General features: G+C 38.0%; 1 protein-coding gene across 1 annotated transcript in view; it reads right to left on the bottom strand.

The window, feature by feature from the left end:
• Positions 1–2,699: 2,699 nt before the first annotated feature.
• The window catches only part of MEI4 (meiotic double-stranded break formation protein 4), a 46,323-nt gene continuing 25,905 nt past the window's right edge, over positions 2,700–23,117 (bottom strand). Inside the window, exon 5 of the mRNA XM_058175997.1 lies at positions 2,700–2,957. Coding sequence (XP_058031980.1) covers positions 2,700–2,957 — 258 coding nt within the window. The remainder of the gene's footprint in view (positions 2,958–23,117) is intronic.

Consider the following 23,117-nt stretch of genomic DNA (forward strand, 5'->3'; position numbering starts at 1 on the left):
AGAGGGCTAGCAAAACAAACTAAAAGCAAAACAAAAGAAAAGGAGAAATGTTTCCCCTTTTGTATTTCAGCATCCAAGAAGGGACAGGAAAAGAGAAAGAAAAAAGAGGAAAGAAAAAGAAAAAGAAGGAAAGATGGGAAGGGAGCAAGGAAGGAAAAAGAAGGAAAGAGGGGAAGGAAGAAGGAGAATGAAGAGAGAAAGAAAAAAGAAAAGGAAGAAAGGAAGGGAGATTATAATGAGAGGGAGGGAGGGTCTGAGGGAAGTTCTGCCTTAGCATTTGGCCACCAGCAGCCCAGCTGCCCTTTTGCCATCCCCTTGTCTCCTGACCTCTCTTGGTGGTCTCCCATCCTATCGCTGAGGATGCTTTGGTTATAAAGCTGAGTCTCCTTGTGTAGAGAGGGAGTGGGCCTCTCTCTGACCCACACATTTTGCCCTCCCACACACACCATGAACCTGGCAAAGGAGAGTGAGAACAGCAGCAGCAGCATCGGGGGGTGGGGAGGTAAGTGCAGATAGGCATCCCCTTGGGGAAACGGGGTTGGGCTGGGTTGTGGGATCCCAATGCACTGGGAGCTTGAGGGCCAGGCTGGGTGCTTGCCCTCCACTGCCTAGGGCTCTGGACACCCTGTGACGCTATCTGGGGGTCCTCCACATGGCCCGAGAGGGACGCTGAGGCTCCTCTGGAGGACAAGGGTTTGGTGCTCTCCCTGGTCTCGCCTTCCTTGACTGGTGACAATGGATCCCCCCCCCATTATTTTAAAAGCTATTCACATAGTTGCTTAGGATGAGGAAAGTGTTGCATCTCTCTAGTGCTTTTTTCTCTGTTGCAATTTAGGTATGCTCTTATAATTTTAGACAGCTATTTTTAGTAGAACAATGCTTTCCATTTCATTTTTTTCTCATTAATCTTGATTACTTGTTGAAATGGCTAAAGGGCAAGGTACATATTATGTATGTAAATTGCCTGAAACATCTTTTTAAAAACAGCACAATTCCCAGCTATTCAGAAACTTACTATATGTTGCAAAAAAATAGCTGAGGCATTGGGACTTTTAACCTAATGGTAAAATCTATGTGATATGCTTCTATTAATTTCAGGGGATGTCTGGAGTACTAGAGGGTTTTTATTCAGTAGTTGCAAATGGTAGATCTTTCCTAATTATAGATATGCCAATCATTTATTTCTTGAAAAAAGTGGGGAAGACTTTTAGACTTTTGACCTTCTGTTGCGATTTCAATTTTAAAAAGTCCTTGAACCGTACATCTCTGCTAAGAGTTAATATTCTCCAGAGACCTGTTATGAAAAGGAAGTAAATTGATAACTATGGAGAATCAGTCAGAAAAAGAATTTGCATCAAGAAGCCAAACTGTGACATAATTAATTATGGTCAATTAAGGTACCATTCTGAGAAATTTAAAAACGAAATACTTGATAGAAAAAAATCAATTTCGAATCCACATTGAAATTGCTCATTATAAGATGTTTTAGGAAACAATTCCCTATTCAGTAATTAAAGTTGAAAAGGGAGGCCAGCATATTTATTCAACATTCCCCCTTCTCCATTGTAGAATAATCACTTTAGATGACTCAGTATTAATTATGTTGGAATAAATTGCAATTTAAATAGCTTATACACTCACACACACATATATATTGTAGTTATATATATAATATACGTATGTATGTGTGTGTGTGTACGTGTGTAATATAAATTTCAGCAAGGATTACACATTTGTTTTATAAAGTAAACAATATATAAGTCTAATTATTATACCTTGTAGATATCTAATTGTCAGAATGAAGCACAGTGAGCATTCGTCATTGTGGAAATGTATTTAGTGCTTTCCAATAGAAAATAATTCAGAACCTTTTCCTGAAAGCTGTTGGGTGGGAAAATATAACCTACAAATAACAGTTCCTAATCATGAAAACTATTCAGAAAGCTGAAACTTAACTGTGTGCTTAAGTTGTCTGAAAAGTATGGTAATTAGGCTCATAAACGGGTGTCCTTCATTGCATTACAATTTTAAATATACACTCACACACACATATATATTGTAGTTATATATATAATATACGTATGTATGTGTGTGTGTGTGTACGTGTGTAATATAAATTTCAGCAAGGATTACACATTTGTTTTATAAAGTAAACAATATATAAGTCTAATTATTATACCTTGTAGATATCTAATTGTCAGAATGAAGCACAGTGAGCATTCGTCATTGTGGAAATGTATTTAGTGCTTTCCAATAGAAAATAATTCAGAACCTTTTCCTGAAAGCTGTTGGGTGGGAAAATATAACCTACAAATAACAGTTCCTAATCATGAAAACTATTCAGAAAGCTGAAACTTAACTGTGTGCTTAAGTTGTCTGAAAAGTATGGTAATTAGGCTCATAAACGGGTGTCCTTCATTGCATTACAATTTTAAATATTCTAATATCTGAATTTACAATTTCAGAGCTAATTTTTAGTATCAGAGCTAATCTGCTTTATTCAAAGGTACATATTATAAATGTTGCTCAAATTTTAGCCACCAAAAACTGAAGTGGTGATCATGAAACTGCCAAACACCCAATCAAGCAATATCTGACTCCAATACAATAAAAATTTATTAACACCTTTGCTTCAGAGCTTCATTCTCATTCAATGGAAAATTTTAGTTGCTTCCTGCCTCCTTCTTAGCAAAAGCTGGTCAGTTTCTTCCTTGAAGTTCTTTTTGTGCTGCATTCAAAAGTGTACCCAGGCGCCATAAATAAATACAGAACAAAGGAAACTCATCAGAGAGATGGAGGACAGCTTGATCAATGTCCTGCAAAAACTTTTTCTTCTCTTTTTCTTCATAACCAAGCCTGGTTTTGTTTTTTTGCTCTGTGTGGGTTTCAAGAAGCTGTTCCAAAATGTTACACAGAAAGAACATATTTTCATACTGTACACTGTATTTGGCTTGAATCTGGGATGGGAAAAAAGATAAATAGCAGCATCAGTATGAAATAATTATAGTAGTAGCTTGAAAGAAAAAGATATATGATTATTTTGTACATGCATTATTTTATTTATTTTATTTATATGTTACCTATCTCACTGTCAATGGAGTTTATCAGATTAACAGAGTTGGAAGGGACCTTGCAGGTCATCTAGTCCAACACTCTGCCCAAGCAAGAGACCCTAGTGGGGATGGGATCTTCTTTCTAGCCCACTATCTCCCTGTGGAATGCCCCCATCAGGACCCCAGGTCAATTGGCAAAGCCACGTTTTGAGGCTCCTTCAGAAGGTCAAGAGGTTGGGGGAGGATCTCGCCTCACGGGACATAATGTTCCAAAGGGTTGGAACCAAGGCAGAAAAAGGCCATTCTCCTGGATCCCACCTACTGGAATTATATTATGCAATATTTTATGGTACATTACTAATATTACGTTCAGAATGCACTGAAAAATCATGTGTGAAGTAATGTTTATTGATGGCTAAATTTATGATGGGTCATTCATCAATGTATTACTAGTTAGTATTAGTAGTACATTGTTAGTACTAATGCAATCAATGATAATAAGCAAATGCAGATTGAAAATAATCCCTAGAAAAAATTATGGTGTAGATCAGGGGTGTTAAGCTCAATTTCATTGAGGGCCGCATCAGGGTTGTGTTTGAATTGGGGGGGCTTGACGTCACTCCTGTTGGGGGTGCCTGTGGTGGTCTAAGTGCTTTGCTAGCGAAAACGGGCTCCCAAGCTGTTTTCGGCTGCAACGGCCTCCTGCAACCCTCTGCCAGCAAAAACGGAGCTCAAGGGGGCTGAGGGTGGTTCTCCCGAGCTCCTTTTTGCTGGCAGAGGGTTCACAGGCCAGTTCTTTGCTGTTTCCAGGGCAGCCTCATGGACCAGATCTAAGCACTCCACAGGCTGGATCTGCCGTCCAGGCCTTGAGTTTGACATCCCTGGTGTAAATACAAAGCATTCATTAAACAAGAAAAAAAATCACATTGCTTCACAGGAGACAGGTCTGATTTTCTTTGTTTCTAACAGATCAATGAAAATGATTGGCCATATCAAATTAAAGTAGCAATAATATGAGGAAACCATGAATATCTTGATTAATCAATTATGCATACAGTATATTTTTCAGCCGTCATTTCAACATGCTTTTTAATTAATTAAATGTATTATTTTATTGAAAGGTGTCAGTTTGCTTTTCTTGAATGGCAATTAAGCAAATGCTTTGAATAGTTTTCCCTTTCTATAAAGACAATCTAATGTGCTGAAAATGAATTGAAATGAAAATGTAGTCAAATAATGAATATCTAACTCCAGCTGACAGATGACCTCACCCAGAGACCTCATGGTGAAGTTAAATAAAAAGTGTCACAGTGTAGAATTTGAACGCAATCCCTTCCCTAATGCCAAAATTGAATGAATTCAACCACAGAGAAAGATAAACCATCAAAAGTTCCTCAATCACTGCACTTAAGCCAGCAGGATACCATGGTTGATGATATGGAAAGCCTCTCAGAAATCAAAATAACCAAAATGGTTGCACTACCCATATGTTAGTTCTCCCCAAAGCCATAAACAAGTGCAACCAATGCTGTCTCAGTATATTTTTGAGCCTGAAATCTCATTGAAAAGGGTGCATATAATCATCCCAGTCCAAGGCTTCAGTGATAACAGCCCCACCATCTCTTGGATAAAAACTGTCCAATATAGTTAGGTCTAGAGAAATATTCTTGAGGAGGGGGCACATAACACCACTCCTTCAAAAAAGCTGGGACTATCCCCTCCTTCTACAAAATACATATTACACCATGCCTTTCCCTGGGCTGACTTCACAAAGAGGAGGGACATTTATATAATAAATAGGTGGTTGGATTAGCAGTCTTGGGGATTCTGCTTACCTCCTTAGGAGTTTGCAGGTTCTAACTTATTTTTATTTATTTATTTATTTGTTAAACTGATTTGCCACCTATCTACATTTATTTGCCGTTTATCTCGCCATGGCACTACTCTAGGCAGTTTACAATAAAAAGGAAGAAATGAAAAGAGTGCAAACAAAACAGAAGTAAAATAGACCAATAAACAACAGAAAATAAAAAAAAGAACACTTGTCTCAGCTAATCACATAACACCACTTTGATGTGACTTGAGCAGTTGGAGTCCAATTCTGACTCTATGGCCCTGTAGATATTCTTAAGACTCATCTTTCCTAGCAGAGTAGGAGTCACTTAAAAAGGTCTGCTGGACAGGTTTTCTTTAAACAGAAAAAAATATATTTTTGCCATTCTTATCAGCACAATATAACCCCTAACATGGGGGGTCTTATTTGAATTTCATCATACTCCTTATCTCTGTTATAGAAATTTTATTATTTGAAAGAGTTGATTGCTTTCTGTTGATATGAAGCTGCAGTCTTTTCCTGTATTCATTGCAATTTAATTCTCATAGGTCAACACATATTTTTCCTTGAGCCTTTTGGCGTTGAAGCTGGGTGGACATTTCTGCTCTGAAACTATGGCTTTCAATTTAATTCCTAAACCTCTGGTAGAGAAAAGTATGGCTACCCACTTTTCCATAACTAAGAAGATTGAACAGATAAGTATAGATCAGTGATGAAATCCAATTTTTTTTCTACCAGTTCTGTGGGTGGGTGCGCTTGGAGGGCGTGATGTGGCTTGGTGGGCGTGGCAGAGGAAGGATACTGCAAAATCTCCATTCCCTCCCCACTCCTAGAGGAAGGATATTGCAAAATCTCCATTCCCACCCCACTCTGGGGCCAGTCAGAGGTGGTATTTGCTGGTTCTCCGAACTACTCAAAATTTCTGCTAGACAGAACCTGTCAGAACCTGCTGGATTTCACCCTGGTATAGATGATAGATAGCATGAAGTAAACTTATATGGAATTTACTCCAAACAGAATAGCTTGTAGTTATTGAAGAAAAAAAAATCGGCTATAAGATTTACCAGCCTATATTAATTAATGTTTTACAATAAAACATGGAAACTATGAAACAAATATAGTTTTAAAACAAAATACACGTTAGTAAGTTCATTTTATTTACAGTTATATTGCCAGACACTATTTATTTGTTAAAATTTGCTGGTTTAAATTAAAGCATTGGAAGCCATTTTAAAATGAAACATTCAAGCAATTTTACATGTATTATCAGTTTGTGGAGAACAATTAACCTACTTTTTGACACAAGAGTTTGAATTACACAGCAATAATATTACAGGAAAGGCATATGCAGCACACCCATTTATAGTTGAACATTTGGAGTGCATTCAAGAATGCTGAAAGGAAGGTATGATTAATCAGCCCATTGAACAGATAGAAATGAAAACAGCCCCTGAGAAAATTAATATTTAAGCTTCCTGTCCTCCTGATATTTTCTTTATTAAAAGATTCCAGGTGGTTGAAAGTAGATTAAAGTTCTAATTCCAATTGTTACTGAACAAAAGCCTGACACAAAGTTTCTGCTATTCATGCAAAATCTCTGCTGACTTGAAAAACCACTTATGCATATATATGAAAGCATTAAGGTAAACTGGTAATTTTTAACGGGTTCTATCCCAAGGTAGTTATTTTAGGAATAGGTAAGGCTTTCAAAAGTCATTTTGTGAGTGTAGAGTACCCATAACTTATCCTCAAAATTCCAAATATGCCTATCAGTCTAAAAAGGTTGGGTACTCTTTTTATGAAATTTTATAATAATTAACTGGCTGCTGTTGAAAGATTACATTAACTATATGCCCCTTATTTTGAACTAGTACAGCATTTCAAATACTTGATTTTTCCATCCTAAGAAAACTGTTATTTATAACCAAACAAAATTTGCAAATTCCGTCTTTCTCAATCAAATTCTTATGCAATCATTCTCCACCCCAGGAGAAGGACTTATTCTATATGCATCTCTCTGTAAGTATTCCATTAAATAATGCATTATTAGTAGGAATGATAATTGAAGGTTGGATGATGATGATATTCCAGATCCTTAGGAAGAAATTGATAGGTGGACAAAAATGCCAAATTCAATCTAAATGTCTGGCTGTATGGCCAACCATAATAATAATACTCCAAGGAGGGGTAAAATGCTCCTGGTTTGGACCAGATCACCTGATCTGGTAGTGATGGCGGCGGGTGGTTTGGAGAACCAGTAGCAAAAATCCCTGGCCCTGCCCCCTGCCCCAGCTGAGCCGTGTGATCATCAGAGGTTTGTATGGTTTTTTTAATTTTTAAAAGCATTTTTTCTTCGGCTGAAAAAATGCTTTTAAAAGTAAAAAAAAAAGCCTTTGATGATCGAGCGTTCAGCTGGAATCGTCAGAACCCTTTAAAAGCTTTTTTTAAATAACCTATTCGGCCGAAGAGGTTGTTAAAAAAAAAAGCTTTTAAAAGGCTCCTCTGGCGATCCCAGCTGAGTTGCCTGATTGCCGGAATCTTTAAAAGCATGTTTTCTACAAGCTCTTCGGCCAAAGAGGTTGTTAAAAAAATCCTTTTAAGAGGTTCTGGAGATCAGGTAACTTCAGCTGGGATCGTCAGAGGAGCCTTTTAAAAGCTTTTTTTCCTCTGGCGATCCCAGCTGGGTAGCCTGATCATCACAGTCTTTTAAAATCATTTTTTTACAACCTCTTACAACAGCCCCCACCCATGCCCACACAATCACCTGGTCCCCACTTGCCTAGTTGTTGCTTCTTTCGTGCTCGCTAAGCCTTGCTTCGGCTGCTGCAATCAGTTGCATCAGCTAGCAATTAAATCTGCCTGCCTGCAATCCATCTCCTCGGTAAGCAACTCAATCTGCCTGCTTCCAATTGGGTAACTAACGGGGGGGGGGGGAGAGCTTTAAAAAATAGTTAATTGGGTATTTTTTAAGGAGTTTTTTTTTAGACAGCAATTTAAAGTTAAGAAAGTTTTAAATCTAGCTGCTTTTATCTAAAACAGGGGTCTCCAACCTTAGTAACTTTAAGGCTTGTGGACTTCAACTCAGCTTTGCTGGCTGAGGAACTCTGAGAGTTGAAGTCCACAAACCTTACATTTACTAAGGTTGGAAACCCCTGATCTAAAAAATATAAATAAAATAAAATAATAAAATAAAGTATTTGTGTAGCTTTCTGAGATTTTGTGTGTTTCTGTAGTGTTTCACTCTAACTACACAAACACACAAAATCTCACAAAGCTGTACGTGGCATTTTGTGTGTGTGTGTTAGTTGTGTTGTGTTGTGTGTGTGTAAAGTGTGAAAGTTGGTTTTTGAGCTTTTTGTGGCTGTGTGAGGTTCCTGCTTGTTGCAGGGGCCATTTTGAGTGAAGTACAGCTGCTTTTACATTGTGTGTGAGTCAGCTATGTTGTGTTGTGTATGTGTGTAAAGTGTGAAAGTTGGTTTTTGGTACCTCTTATTGTTTTGTGTACTTTATTATTTTTATTATTTATTGTTATTGTCCACGCCACCCGGTCACCTGACCACCAAGCCATGCCCACCAATTAAGCCACGCCTACAGAACCGGTAGGGAAAATTTTTAAATTTCACCCCTGACTCCAAGAGTCATATGATTTAGCCACCTCAACCTATTTTTTATTACTTAGGATCAGTTTTTTCTCCAACAATTTGTACTTTGCATTGTTTATCTAAAACATTTAAAAATTAACTTCATTTTAGCGCTTCCAACATTATTCAATATTAATCTAATATCAAGTAACTTTTTTTTCTTGTGGTTCAAGATATTGAACCACAATTTTCCTCAGAACATGATTTCCTTAGCATCATGTTCAAAGGCATTAGTATTTCTTCAGCTTTACTGATGGTTCAGCTTTCACAGCATATACTGTATTACAACTGGAAAAACCATAGCCTTGACAATATAAATTGTTCAAGAAAGGGATGATATTATTTTCTTCCATTTACAGAGAGCATTCCAGGATTTTCTCAAAGAAACTACATTAAAATTTGACCATGTCAATTTTTCAATCTGGAGCCTGTGAAGAGCAATGTTGCTATTTATAAGTTTCTGACAGACCGTGAATTATAATGTTGAAGAAGACTGAAGCAAAGTAGAGATTGGGTAGGTTTGCCTTTTCTTGGTTGGTGTTTTTCTCTCATAGCTGAGGAGTCAATATATTTTCTTCTTCTCCATTTATTTTGGACTTATCTAAAGAAGTCTTAGCTTTCCTTCATTACCTTCACATCATTTGGAACATTAACTTTCTAGATCTGCTCTCTACAGTTTCAGGCTACTTCTTCGATGACTTGTCTTTCTTTTCATCTTCTGTATATGTCAACTTTTGTTTTCAGATCTTTAAGAAAGATTTTATGCATTTACTGGCTTCTTCTGCTGTCCTCTATTTTTTTTTCATTTGGATTGCTTGCTTTTATCTTTTTTAAGGAACTCTAATTAGCCTTAAGCTTCTTTTCTCACTAGTTTCTTCCCATGTCCTATTTCTCATTTCTCTTAGTTTATTAAAATCTACTTTTCTGAAGTCCAAGATCTGCATTTAACTAGGTTCAGCTTTAGTGTCCCTTAAAATTTCTAATTCAAATTGTTGAACGTCACCTCTACAATACAGCATTGGGATACATCCGGTAGCAACTTGTTGAAATTGAACCTGTCCATTCAATTCAATACATTTGAGATTGCTTGCTATGGTTCTCTCCGGCCAGTAGTCTCCATTTTATGCAATATTTTCCCCTTGGGAGTACAGATTGTAGGATAGGATACAGACAATAGGATTGTTCCCTATTGTAGAAGTACAGGATTCTAAAAACAAATTAAAGCAACACTAATATTATAATTTAAAATTACCAATACAAGCAAATTGAAAAATGTATAAAAAGAATATGTACAAGAATATATACAAAGTTAGGATTATTTGCTTGCTAAAACTGACATAGGTACAAAAGAGCTTTTTATTTTAACATCATCATTTCTTCTATCAAGAGCTTAGTATTTGAGCAGCATTTTTTTTTTATTGAGATGCTGAAGTATAAATGTCAAACCAAGTCAAGTTTAATTTAGTTGTTCAACCATAAACCATAACATTCAGGGTGGAAGAATAGAGGATCAATAGATTATCACATCGACAGCATTCCACTTAAACTTTAAAATACCATTTATACTGACCACATCCTTGGATTCTAATGTAAAAGTACACATTTCCCAAAGTTGGTTAAACCATAATTATACAAAATTTAAGCATTATGTATAATATTAATTCAAACTGCCATAAAACTAATAACTAATTATCTATTTAGATATACTGTAGATTCAGAATAATGTTTTATTAAATGTTCCTAAAGTTCTATTCAGGGAAGAAATAATTGCATATATTAATTTGACTTAGACTTTGAGACAAGGTTTAATATTTTGGGATGCCCATTTTCTTTGAACTACACATTTATTCCATGAAAATTTGACAGGGGAATACAGAAATGCATTATCTTTGTTGTTCTTATTGCTGAGAGATAGTCCTTCAACACTGGAAATACAATTTTCCTCAGTGATTTGAAGACCTGATGCTACTTGCAATTCAGGAACAGTTTGCTTATAGACATAGATATTTCTATAGACAAAACATACACAGAATAATCCTTCAAAAGCTATGTGGGTTTAGATGGGGAAGGGAGCCGTATCTAACTCAAAACAAAGTGGCTGTGAATATCAAACCACCGAAATCTGGCAATAACCCATCTTTAATCTTGTTCAGGGAATGAAAAAAATGTACTTTATTGTGTCATACATGTGTTCACCATTGTGAATCAGTAGAGCAACTATATCTCCAATATTTCTGCAAGAGAAAATCCAGCTCACACTAATACTAATTTTTGTCCATACGTGGCATTATAAAGAAGAAGAAGAAATCTGGAGAAAGTAAGAATTTGTCAGAGAAAGCTACCTGAACTGATGCTTTTAAAAAATATCAAATTATCATTTTCTTTAGTGAGAACCCACAAATAAGAATTTGGTGAAGTATAAGTCACTGAATCCTAAACCAATGTTAACAACCAAATACAGTAAGATAACTCAAGCTCACATTACAGAGTGAATTAAATTTATTGCATAATCCTACTTAGCAATACTTCACAGAAGTCAAAGATACACTCTGTCACTCTAAATCTGATTTTTGTTAGAAGAATAAGCAATTTGTTTATTATTTCATTCCATCATTTTTTCAGCATGTTATTATTTAATAATAAGAAATTCACATTTTTTATATACATGAAAAACACAATCTCTAGCATTATAATGTTAAAGCAGTGGTTGCTAAGTGGGAAATAATGTGACAGTGCTTTTCAGTTGGAAAGAGACAAGACTATTCAGTTTTATACTTTTGGGTTTTGTTGAAGCAGTGGTGAAATCCAATTATTTTTACTAACGGTTCTGTGGGCATGGCTTGGTGGGCGTGGCAGGGGAAGGATATTGTAAAATCTCTATTCCTTCCCCACTCCAAGGGAAAGATACTGCAAAATCCCCATTCCCTCCCCACTCCTGGGGGAAGGATATTGCAAAATCTCCATTCCCACCCCACTCTGGGACCAGCCAAGGGTGGTATTTGCTGGTTCTACGAACTACTCAAAATTTCCGCTACCGGTTGTCCAGAACCTGTCAGAACCTGCTGGATTTTACCCTGTGTTGAAGGTGTGAAACAGTGACTGCCCCTCTCTTTGGAAATACTTGCTTACTACTTTGTACGCATTGAAAACAATGTGCCTGCATGTTATAGAACAGCTTACTCTCTTGAAAATTTTCTCTCCAATCTCTTTGAGGTGCAAGGTGGGAGAGGAGAAAAAAGCAAACAATTCCTGTCCTATGCCTGATGCTTTTCACTATCACCAGAATTGTGTTTTTTTTCAATGTGGAAAAGAGCAAATAGCTTATTCTTTTGAAATCTCTTCTTCTCCAATTTTTTTGTTAGGGGGGAGAAAAAGGTTAACAATGAACAAAGGGATGTAAACAGAGCAAAAGCTTGCCCACGGAGTTTTCTTTGAAATAGAACAAACAGAAGAATCGTCCAATGCCAATCCAGGATTATTAGCCACTGCAGAGGTCACAAGTTCAAGGTTTCTTTTACAAACAGGAACATCACACAAAAGCCAGAGGTCACACATTGATCCAGCAAAAACATGGTCAGAACTGCGCTGGCAGCTAAGACTGCAGCCAGCTGTCAGTAATCAAGAGATTTACTCCCTTGCTTGATTTACTTCCATTGCTCTAGTCTTTTCTCTACTCATCAGGGGAGCAGGATGGGAGGCCTTACATCCTCATCTGACTTCTCCAGCTGCTGAAGTAATGCCTATGGTTAACTAGCCTCATGTGATTCCTGGCTTTATTTATTTATTTATTTTTTTCACAACAGGATATATAAGCATGCATGAAAATAACTATATAATATATAAGCATATATATGAGCATAATATGTAATAACTATATTAATTGGATATGATGAAAGGAAACAATAGGACAGGAAAGGCAGGCTCGTTTGTGCTCTTATGCACACCCCTTACAGACCTCTTAGGAATGGGGTGAGGTCAATAGTAGACAGTTTTTGGTTAAAGGTTTGGGAATTTTGAGAAGAGACTGCAGAGTCAGATAGTGTGTTCCAAGTATTAATAACTCTGTTACAGAAGTCATATTTTCTGCAATCAAGATTGGAGCGGTTAACATTAAGTTTAAATCTATTGTTTGCTCTTGAATTGTTGCAATTGAAGCTGAAGTAGTCTTCCACAGGAAGGACATTGCAATAGATGATTCTATGAGTTAAACACAGGTCCTGTTGAAGGCGGCGGAGTTCTAAGTTTTCTAAACACAAGTTTTCAAGTCTGGTGGCATAAGGTATTTTGTTGTATTCAGAGGAGTGAAGAACTCTTCTTGTAAAATATTTTTGGACACGTTCAATTGTATTGATGTCAGAAATGTGGTATGGGTTCCAGACAGGCAAGCTGTATTTAAGAATTGGTCTAGCAAATGTTTTATAAGCTCTGGTTAGTAGTGTAGTGTTTCTGGAGAAGAAGCTACGTAAGATTAGGTTTACAACTCTTAAAGCCTTTTTTGCGATATAGTTGCAGTGGGCTTTGGCACTTAGATCATTGGATATGAAAACTCCAAGGTCTTTAACAGGGTGGGGGTCATCTGTAAGGTAATGTCCATTGAGTTTGTATTTAGTGTTTAGATTCTTTTTCCCAATGTGTAAGACAGAGCATTTGCTGGTTGAGATTTGGAGTTGCCAAGTTTTGACCATTCTGACACAAAGTCAAGGTCTTTTTGAAGGGTAGCTGTATTGTTGGTAGTGTTAAATATTTTGACATTGTTAGCGAAGAGAACACGATTACTTTTAATATGGTCACAGAGATCATTAATGTATAATATGAAGAGTGTTGGTCCAAGAACACTGCCTTGGGGAACGCCGCTATTGACAGGAACAGGATTTGACAGGGCACTGCCTATTTTGACCACTTGTTGTCTGTTTGACAGGACAGTCTGTTATCCAATTGTGGAGGGGTCCGGAGATGCCCTAGGATTTTAGTTTTAGGAGAAGTTTGTCATGTATCACTGAGTCAAAAGCTTTACAGAAGTTATGTAAATTGCATCTATTGCTTTGCCTTGATCAAGAATTGTAGTCCATATGTTTTTGCAGTGAAGAAGTTGTAAGTTACATGATAATTTTTTTCTGAAACCAAATTGTTTATTAGAGAGTAGATTGTTTGTTTCTAGGTGGAGGGTAATGGATTGGTTGATGATAGATTCCATAACTTTACAGGTGATGCAGCATAGAGAGATTGGTCTGTAATTTTCAACTAAGCTGGGGTCTCCTTTTTTGAAGACAGGGATGACTGTGGCTAGTGACCAAAGTTTGGGAAGGGAACTGGTCGTGAAGGCTTTTCCAAAGATTATGCTTAGGGGTTCTGCTATATTAGTGGAAAGGTTTTTTAAGAAGTATGCACATAGTCCATCAGGGCCAACCAAGGATGGTTTCAGTTTACGAAGAGCTTTTTCAACATTTTCTTCAGTGAAATCTATATGTGTTAGGTCGTTGTTGGTACGGTTGGGGAATGTCGTGTATGAGCCATTACTGTTAACAAAGACTGAGCCGAAGAATGTGTTAAAGAGGTTTGCTTTAACTGTTTCATCATTATTTTCTTTGCCGTTAGATTCTTTTAGTGGTGGGATGGATCTCGAGTCATTAAGTTTATTTATTTATTATTTATATTTTTATACCGCCCTTCTCTGAAGACTCAGGGCAGTGTACAGCCAGAATAAAACAGTAACACAACGGTTAAAAACAATATATCAATAAAAATCTAATTCAATTTGGCTAAAAGTTAAAAATTATAAGATAAAAATTATAAAAGACCCTATAAAACCCTATAATCCCATTAAAATTCCCATTAGGCCAGCCCTGCTCGATGAAATAAGAAAGTCTTGAACTCGCGCTTAAAGGTCCAGAGGTCAAGTTTGTTGTTCACAAAATTATAAAAAGCACGACTGGAATTTGTGCGCAGAAGGTCTTCTTCTTGCTTGGTGTGGTAATTGGTACATTCAATTTTTATTTGGTTGCATATATCTCTGTAGCAGTTTTTGAGATTAGCTACATGTCCCTTTTTGTTTTTTCTCCAAAGGGATTTGTTTGGATTGAAGCTTTTTTATTGATATGGTAATTTGTTTTTCCTGATTTTGGTGGTGGTTTGTGGTACGTAGCGTTTAATGACTCTATTGACTTCGAGTAGGAAAACTCTGTAGTGGTCTTCAGCAGTGATACAGGTTGAGAATAGATTTTGCCAGTCAAGAAATGAGAGGTAGGTCATAGTTGGCTTTTTTGAAATTGTAGTTTGGAATACTATTATTATGACGATTTTTGTAAGGGCGTATATTGAGACAAAAGTCTATCATGCTGTGGTCACTGTTGGAAAAGGGTTCTTTTATTTGTAATCCATAAATTGAGTTTGTGTTGTTGCAGAAGATGAGGTCAAGGCAGTTGTTGAGTCTTGTATTGTTAGTTACTAGTTGTTCAAGACCTAGATTTTTAACAGTGTTGTATAGGGTAGTATGGATGGGTTCAGTTGTACATTTGTTTGTTATCCAGTTAATAAGAGGTAGATTGAGGTCACCCAGGAAGATGAGAGGATATGGGCAAGAGGTAGCCCAAGTTAGTAGTGAGGTTAACATGTTCGCATGTGCGATGTCGTAGTCAGGGACTCTGTAGCCCCTGAGTAGGAATCAAAGTGTGGTGTTAAGGGACAGGTTGCATACAATAGTTTCAGGGATAGCAAGTTTATGTGCAACTTGAACATTTTTTAGATTCAGTGACTTTTTATGAAAGATAGCTACTCCACCTCCTCTGCGGGTTTCACGATCTGATCTAAAAACATGGTACTCTTTGTCTGAAATAATGGAGTTAAGGATGGATGAGTTCAGCCATGTTTTGCATACAAATATATCAAATGTACCATTATTTAACATGAGGATAAATTCAGGCAATTTGTTTACAATGCTTCTTGCGTTTATCAATTTGCATTTAAGATCTGCAGCATTGGGTGAAGAGAAAATAAGGGGCGTGTGTACCTAGTTATTGATGATAGTTGGTTGGAGGTTCTGATCCATGAATGTTTGGAGGTTCTGTTCAACAGGCAGTTGGAGGTTGGTTGGTTGAACAATGGATGGTTGAACAATGGATGGTTGTTCAACAGTTGGTTGAACAGTGGATGGTTGAACAATGGATGGTTGGGGGTTCTGTACGACGGATGGATAGAGGTTAGTTGGTTGAGCGATGGTTGGTTGAGATTTTTGTACGACGGATGATTGGAAGTTCGGTGCGACGGATGGTTGGATGCTTTGATTGATGGGCGGGTTGGATGTTGGCCAATTGACTAGTTTTTTCTTTTTATGCAGTCAGCACGGTAGTCAATGTAAAGGTTGGTTTCTCCTTCGTCTTGCCTTCGTTTGAGTTCTGTGCGAAGTTCACAGGAGCGAATCCATTGCAGAAAAGATAGATCGGGTCTTGCTCTAAGTTTGTTGAGGCTGAGGTTGGTTCTGGAAATTTTGTTTATGGCTTGAATGAACTTTCGTTTGCAGATGATTCTACAGAATTTTGGTGCCACTGAGCCATCACTGTTTTTGTATTCAGGTCCATCTCTGGAGACTTCAGTTATTTCGTCAGGGGAGAGGGTGGGTGAAATGTAATTTTTAATGATGTTACGAACTTTAGTAATATCTGATTCACTGGTATTATCTAATCTAAATAATATTGAATTTTGAAGTTTCTGTTCTCTTTCAATGGTATCTTTAATTAAAATGGCTACATTGTTTGTTTGTTTGATTTATTGATTAGAATATATGTGCGGTTTAGGTTGTGGATTAGGCAATGTTTGTTGGATTGGGAAAAGATTTTGTTCTGTGGAGTTTCCATTTTTTTGTACTGTAATAATTCTTTTTTCGAGATTTGTGAGACGTGGTTCTAAACATGCTAGTATTTTTTTTCTAAGTTTGAGTGGATTCTATGATAGTTTCTTGTGACATTAAAGTTGTTTCTATGATATGGAGTCTATTAGACATGTCTAATTAGGTCTTGTCTCTTCTAAAGCTGGCATTCCACAGGCTGAGCCACTGCAGCTTCTTCAAGCTCATATTCTGAATCTGAGTCCTGAGCCAAGACTATGACACCCACCACTATTACCAAGTACGCTTGGTCCGCCAGTTGCGCCCCTTCCTTGACCGGGATGCCTTATGCACGGTCACTCACGCTCTTGTCACTTCCCGTTTGGATTATTGCAATGCTCTCTACACGGGGCTGCCCTTGAAGTGCACCCGGAGGCTGCAGTTAGTCCAGAATGCAGCTGCGCGGGTAACAGTGGGAGCAACTCATTGCTCCCATGTAACACCAATCCTGCGCGGCTTGCACTGGCTGCCTGTAGTCTTTCGGGTGCGCTTTAAGATTTTGGTCACCACCTTTAAAGCGCTCCATGGCTTAGGGCCCGGGTACTTACGGGACCGCTTGCTGTTACCGTATGCCTCCCACCGACCCGTACGCTCACACAGAGAGGGTCTTCTCAGGGTGCCGTCCGCCAAACAATGTCGGCTGGCGGCCCCCAGGGGCAGGGCCTTCTCTATGGGAGCTCCTATGCTCTGGAACGAACTTCCCCCTGGATTACGTCAAGTGCCTGATCTTCGGACCTTCCGCCGTGAGCTGAAAACACACTTATTTATTCAAGCGGGACTGGCCTAATATTTTTTAAATTTTTTAATTGGGGTTTTATCATTTTGGGGTTTGAAATTTTAAATTTTAAATTTCTTCATATTGGCCATTTCTTCTAATTTGCTCGGTTTTAAATTGTTGTCTTAACTGTATTTTTTCATGTTTTTTACCTTTTGGCTGTACACCGCCCTGAGTCCTTCGGGAGAAGGGCGGTATAAAAATTTAATAAAACTAAACTAAACTAAACACTGCAAGAGCTAGTATTGCATGGTACATGAAATCCAAAAATAATTTGTTTTTTAATCACAATCTCTCATGAAACTCTAGATCACGTGTGTCAAACTTGCTGCGTTACGTTGCCATCATGTGATGTATTGCGAAGTTTTCCCCCTTCGTGAAACTGGGGTGGGCGTGGCCTTGAGTGATGCCTCTGGCACGCGGGCCACCAGTTTGACACCCGTGCTCTAGATTCTTTGGAGCCCCAGTTAAGAATGATGTGCAGAATTATGATAGAAATGTATTTCATTGAGGATACCAAATATTTAGCACATACCAAAATCAGAACCATGGTTGAAGGCTATAAAGTTTTATTTCTCTCTATAATCTGATATAGGACAATGGCTTGTGCTCTCTGATAATTACTTGCAACCTTTCCATCTCTAGGGTAGTCAGACAGCTATTTAATTCAATTTTATGGCAGAAAAAGAGGGTAATTAAATCTGTTTTCCTAATCTATCTGTGGATAGATTAGATCAGCATGCTATTCTAGAGAGGCCTGCTAAATATATATTTTCCTTTTATAATTTGATATTTAAAACATTATTGGTCCTTTTTCATGCTCACACCTGTTTTGTTGGGAAGAAGGAAACAGAAGCACTATAATTATTTAGCTGACCCAAAGTAATGTTCTCTTATTGACAATTAGCTCCAAATATGGAAATCTCAACAGTTTTATACCCTCACACCTGGGAAAGTATCGGTGCATTCTAGCTTGTTAACTAAATTATGCTACGTCCATGTTGGCACTTTAACTTTTGAAATGGTTCCCTTCAGACCCATGAGCTGATCAGCAAATTTGAACCTGTTAATGCACATGTGTCTTTGTTTTTAGATCACCTCTTGTGTTTGAGAAACTTATGTCTGAAACCCATCTATGAAACTTACTATCTTTTTAAAAATGCATTTGCCCATTCCATGTGGTTAATAAATGCATAATAAATGTTTCTCAAGTGCTCCAAAGATTCTATTTCTAGAAATGTTTTATAATTTATGCCTTTTTATTATTTATCTTTATTGTAGTCTTGATTTAGTTTTTGTTACATTATTCAAAATCTTCCTTGAGTTACTTCCAGCATTGAATTTAGTGAAACACCTCCGTGCTACATCAACCTTTATATACATAAGCTGTCCCAAGTTTCTTAAATTCACAATACTTTAAAGTGTATGCGAACATATATGTCAACACCTTGCAAGACTAAGAAAAACCTGATCCCTTCATCCAAAATAATGTTAAAAATAACATCCCCTTCCATATTACAAAAATCTCATTTCAAATCACTGATCCTTCCAATCGTTTGCCCAAGTTAATACTAAACTTTTGAATCTTTTGTTCACTATGCTATCCACATAGACGTATTATGCAGTATAATGGAATAATTCAAGAATGAAAGGAAACATCCCAAGCCCGAAACTATACATTTTTTAAAATTCCTTATTTGATCACAAAAGAATCTTGCCTTAACATAAAAAATGCATCATATAGTTTAAGCACTTCACCTCTTTTTCTTTCTAAGTAGAAGGTGAACCAATTGATAATACCATGTGACTTTGCTTTATTTCCAGTAAATCAAACACATCTGAAATGCAATCCATTTATTTGAAGTAAAGGAAATGTTCTGTTGAACTTCTGATATGTGGTTTAGTTAGAAATTCTCTTTTTTAGCATTTCTGGCAATTACCTTTACACTGTAAAGTAAAAACCAAGGCTGAAAAGGAAATGGATTTTGTGGTACTATAAACTCTAGTTCTCCAGGGACAAAACAAAAACAACATCAACAAAACCTTACTCTTCAGCAGGTGATTCTCACTTTGCTCCTTCTTTGTTTAAGTTAGCATCATATTTCAGAATAGTTAGTAAATTCTGCATCTCTAGAAAAGTAATTCAATGATAGATATATTGTTAAATTGTGGATATTAAATTGTGGTATAATTATTCCTGACTGAATCGCAGTTGGAAAAATCTAGAGAGGCATTTACTGTTCCTAATTAACTCACCCTCCCCAACTCTTATTTTCCTTAAAAACTTTGATGTGATGATGAATTGAAAATACTGATTTTTAAACAAGGTGCTTTTAAAATGGTTTCAACTGTAAAACCTGCTAGGCAAATTATAAAATACAGTTTTAATCTGTATGATACAAAGATTCATACAGATGAGAATGACAGATGAGTTTTAGCTTCAGAAAATTAGTGTTTGCTTTAATTTTTATGAATGTAATAAACTACACTGTTGTCTGTAGAATTTCATGTGGGGACTCCACTTTATTACTTAAAGTATTTACAACCTACTTTATTTCAATGGATTTATGGGAAAGGAACAAGAATAAGCCAAAATAAACCTACAATAACAAATGTTTCAAATTCTATAATGCAATATTATAAAAGAGAACAAGAATTAACTATGGTTCTTAATGATAGAAATGTTTGGATAAATAGCCAAATCTTCCTTTGGCTCTGAAATGAAACTTACAACTAGCCTTAGCATAGGGCATTCTATTACTATTATGAACTCTGTATGCAGATATATTCTAAAAAGTAGCACTCCAAGCGAAAATACAGAAATATATACCAGAAGTCCTTGTTTAGTGACAATTGGAACTGATAACTCAGTGATTAAGGGGCAATTGCTAAGTGAAAACCATATGTTTAGATGTAGGCTTGCAATTTTACTTCAAAGGCTTCCTTTGTTTATAGTGTTAGAAGAATATAGCAAGATTTCAGCTTGATTTATTGACATGGCCAACAACCATGGTTTCAGAGGAGGAACTGGCCCACATTTGAATTTTAAGGCAATGCTAACAAGTTACAATACTGTCCTTGGGTTTTTCTGCTGTGTTGCTAGTTGTAGCTAGGACTGGGTTAACCCAATAGCAATCCCAACTTTGATGTAACCCAGATTTCCAGTGGGAAAAGAATATAATGTGATATTTAAAAAAAGCATTAATATTTAATGGAACTGACTAACCTGCCATAAACTCCTTTGAATTTTCTCAAGGGAGTTCCTCTCTAAATGGATTTTGCTTTTTATCTTCAAATTTATTTTCTGTATCCCTGAGGTTGATGGTTGGACTATTTAATTGCAATAATGACATACAAAGAGCCTCTGTATGATGGCCTCCGTTGGAAGCCAGTTTGGAGGAGGAAGATGCTGGAACTGGAGCCCTCAGATGGGGTTGGCATGAATCCCCAAAAGTGTCCAAAGAGCCTGGGCCTGTCTGGCATCAAGGTGAGCAGTCGACTGGATAGTCAGTGCCTACACTACTAGAAGCAGGGGAGGATGGTCTGCTGCTGAGTTCCACCTCTGATGAGGAACAGCTACTGCTTGCACCCAATCCACAGAGACAAAGAATGTGGTGTAGAGAAGCACAGAGGAGGTTGGTGAGATTACTTGCAAGGAAACAGCTTTTGTTGTGTCCTCCTCGCCTCCGTCCGAATGATGGCTTAATTAGCCAGCTCTTATCAGCTCTGGCAGCAAAAGAATCAGCATCTGCCAAGAGCCCTCGATAGCTTCCAAGACGCTGGTGAGTCACAACCTTCAGCTCTAGTCAATCCGTGGATTTGCCTGATACAAAGAGACACACCAGCTCTTGCTGCCTTTTATATCCTGTGGGGTGTGGCTCCATGACTCAGCACTTCCTAGGCCTGCCCCTCCCCTGCTTCTGTCGTTCTCTTCTCTCCTGCCTACAAAACCTGGGATTGAGCCAAGCCTGATTGCTGTCAGCTGGGTCTACAGGTGTGGCCTGGGGAGTGGGGAAGAGTCAGAAGAAGGAGGCCTCGTTATCCCTTTCGCTTGGCCTGCTTCTGGCTCCTGGAGCTGATCCAGGGAGGCCGGTGCTTCTGAGGTAAGTCCTGATGGCCCTTCCCCCTCACTGTCCAAATCACTTTCTGGCAGCAGGCCCGGCTCCAAGGCACTTTCGGACATGGGGCCAGGTTCGGGGGCAGGAGCCACAACAGCTTTACCCCTCCTAATGAAAAACATTGGACTTGGGAGATTTAGTCAGACATAGAAGGTGAATTTGTTGGAGACAACCATTTACTTCTGCAGTGAACTCTCTTTGACTCTGTGAATGTTGGACCTTGTTTTTGTTTTTCGGATTGCTTGCAGACCCTGCTCTGTGGACTTTGGGCTTTGCTGTTGCCTGGTAGAATTGCAGATCTCGCTCTTATAGATATTGGACCTTGTCTTTGGAACTGGACTCTTGTGGATTGTGGGGAAATTGGGGCCAAACTTTATCAGCCTGACTACAGAAAGGTTTGGGGGCTGCTTTGAGAAACAGTTTGACATAATATAGTTGGGTAATAAACATACTATACTAGTTCCTGCTGCTGTTTAAGTGACTCAGGTCAAAATATCCTATACAGGGATGGTATTCACTTATCTTTGCTATTGGTTTGCAAATGTGAGCGCGCACGCAGAGCGTCATGCACATGCGCATAGCATCAAAAATGAGACATGATGACATCTGGGCAGAGCCTCCCTCAGCCACTGCTACCAGTTCACCCGAACCGGATAGAACTGGCTGAATACTACCACTGATCCTATAAGGCAGCGGTTCTCAACCTGTGGGTTGGGACCCCGTTGGGGGTCGAATGACGATTTGCCAGGGGTCGCCTAAGACCATCAGAAATATGGGAAGTATACTTGCGAGTTGAAGAATCGTGCTCCAATGCTTGACTCCACAAGCCAGCTGCAGGCTCTTCAAATTGCTAGTAAATTCGGCTTCAGGCGCGATGAATTAAAAAAGAGAGAAATCTTTGCTCTGATGTCTCCCTCTCAAGCCAGCTGCAATCACTCCCAATCGCTAGCTTAATCTGGCTTCAGGTGCGATAAACTTAATAGGGGAGGAGTCTCCGCTTTAATGCCTCCGTCCTCAAGGCAATCGCAAGCAGTTCAGATCGCTAGCCAATACGGCTTCAGGCGCGATAAATTCAAGACGCAAATAATTTTACGGTTGGGGGTCGCCACATTGTGGGGAATTGTATTAAAGGAGTCGCACATCATGGGGAATTATATTAAAGGGGTCGCAGCACTATAAAGGTTGAGAACCACTGCTATAAGGGAATCATGGCTTATCTCTAACTCATCCCTGACTGAAAATAGCTGTTAGAGAAAGCTCTAACAGCTATTTCCCCTCCCCCCCAGATGTGTTTGCAAATCCCATTCTAAAACTTCAAATTTGTGGAAAATAAGAGGAAGGTTTGTTTTATTTAGAATCTTTTCATGTAAAAAGTTACCCTACCTTTGGTTGTTTAGGTGACTTCCATGGGGAGAAAGATTTAGGGCCGTTACTATGCTGTTTCTTTTTTACATATCATATGTACAGAAAATCTTGCTCTTTGTCTCACTTAGAATAGTGTAACTTATGTTTAAAAGGAGTCCTAAAATATGTTAATATAATTAGGGATAGGAGAGTTGTGAAATGTGTGTTACTAGGCTGATGTCTCAAGCTTCTCCTATACGTTGAAAGGAATATATTAGCACTGGCTATTTGCGTAGTGAGCTTGTGGATGGCAGTTTTTTTTTTTTTGTTTACATTTATACCCCGCCCTTCTCCGAAGACTCAGGGCGGCTTACAGTGTATAAGGCAATAGTCTCATTCTATTTGTATATTTTTACAAAGTCAACTTATTGCCCCCCCAACAATCTGGGTCCTCATTTTACCTACCTTATAAA

Source organism: Ahaetulla prasina, chromosome 1, assembly GCF_028640845.1.
Source record: "Ahaetulla prasina isolate Xishuangbanna chromosome 1, ASM2864084v1, whole genome shotgun sequence".
Classification (NCBI taxonomy): domain Eukaryota; kingdom Metazoa; phylum Chordata; class Lepidosauria; order Squamata; family Colubridae; genus Ahaetulla; species Ahaetulla prasina.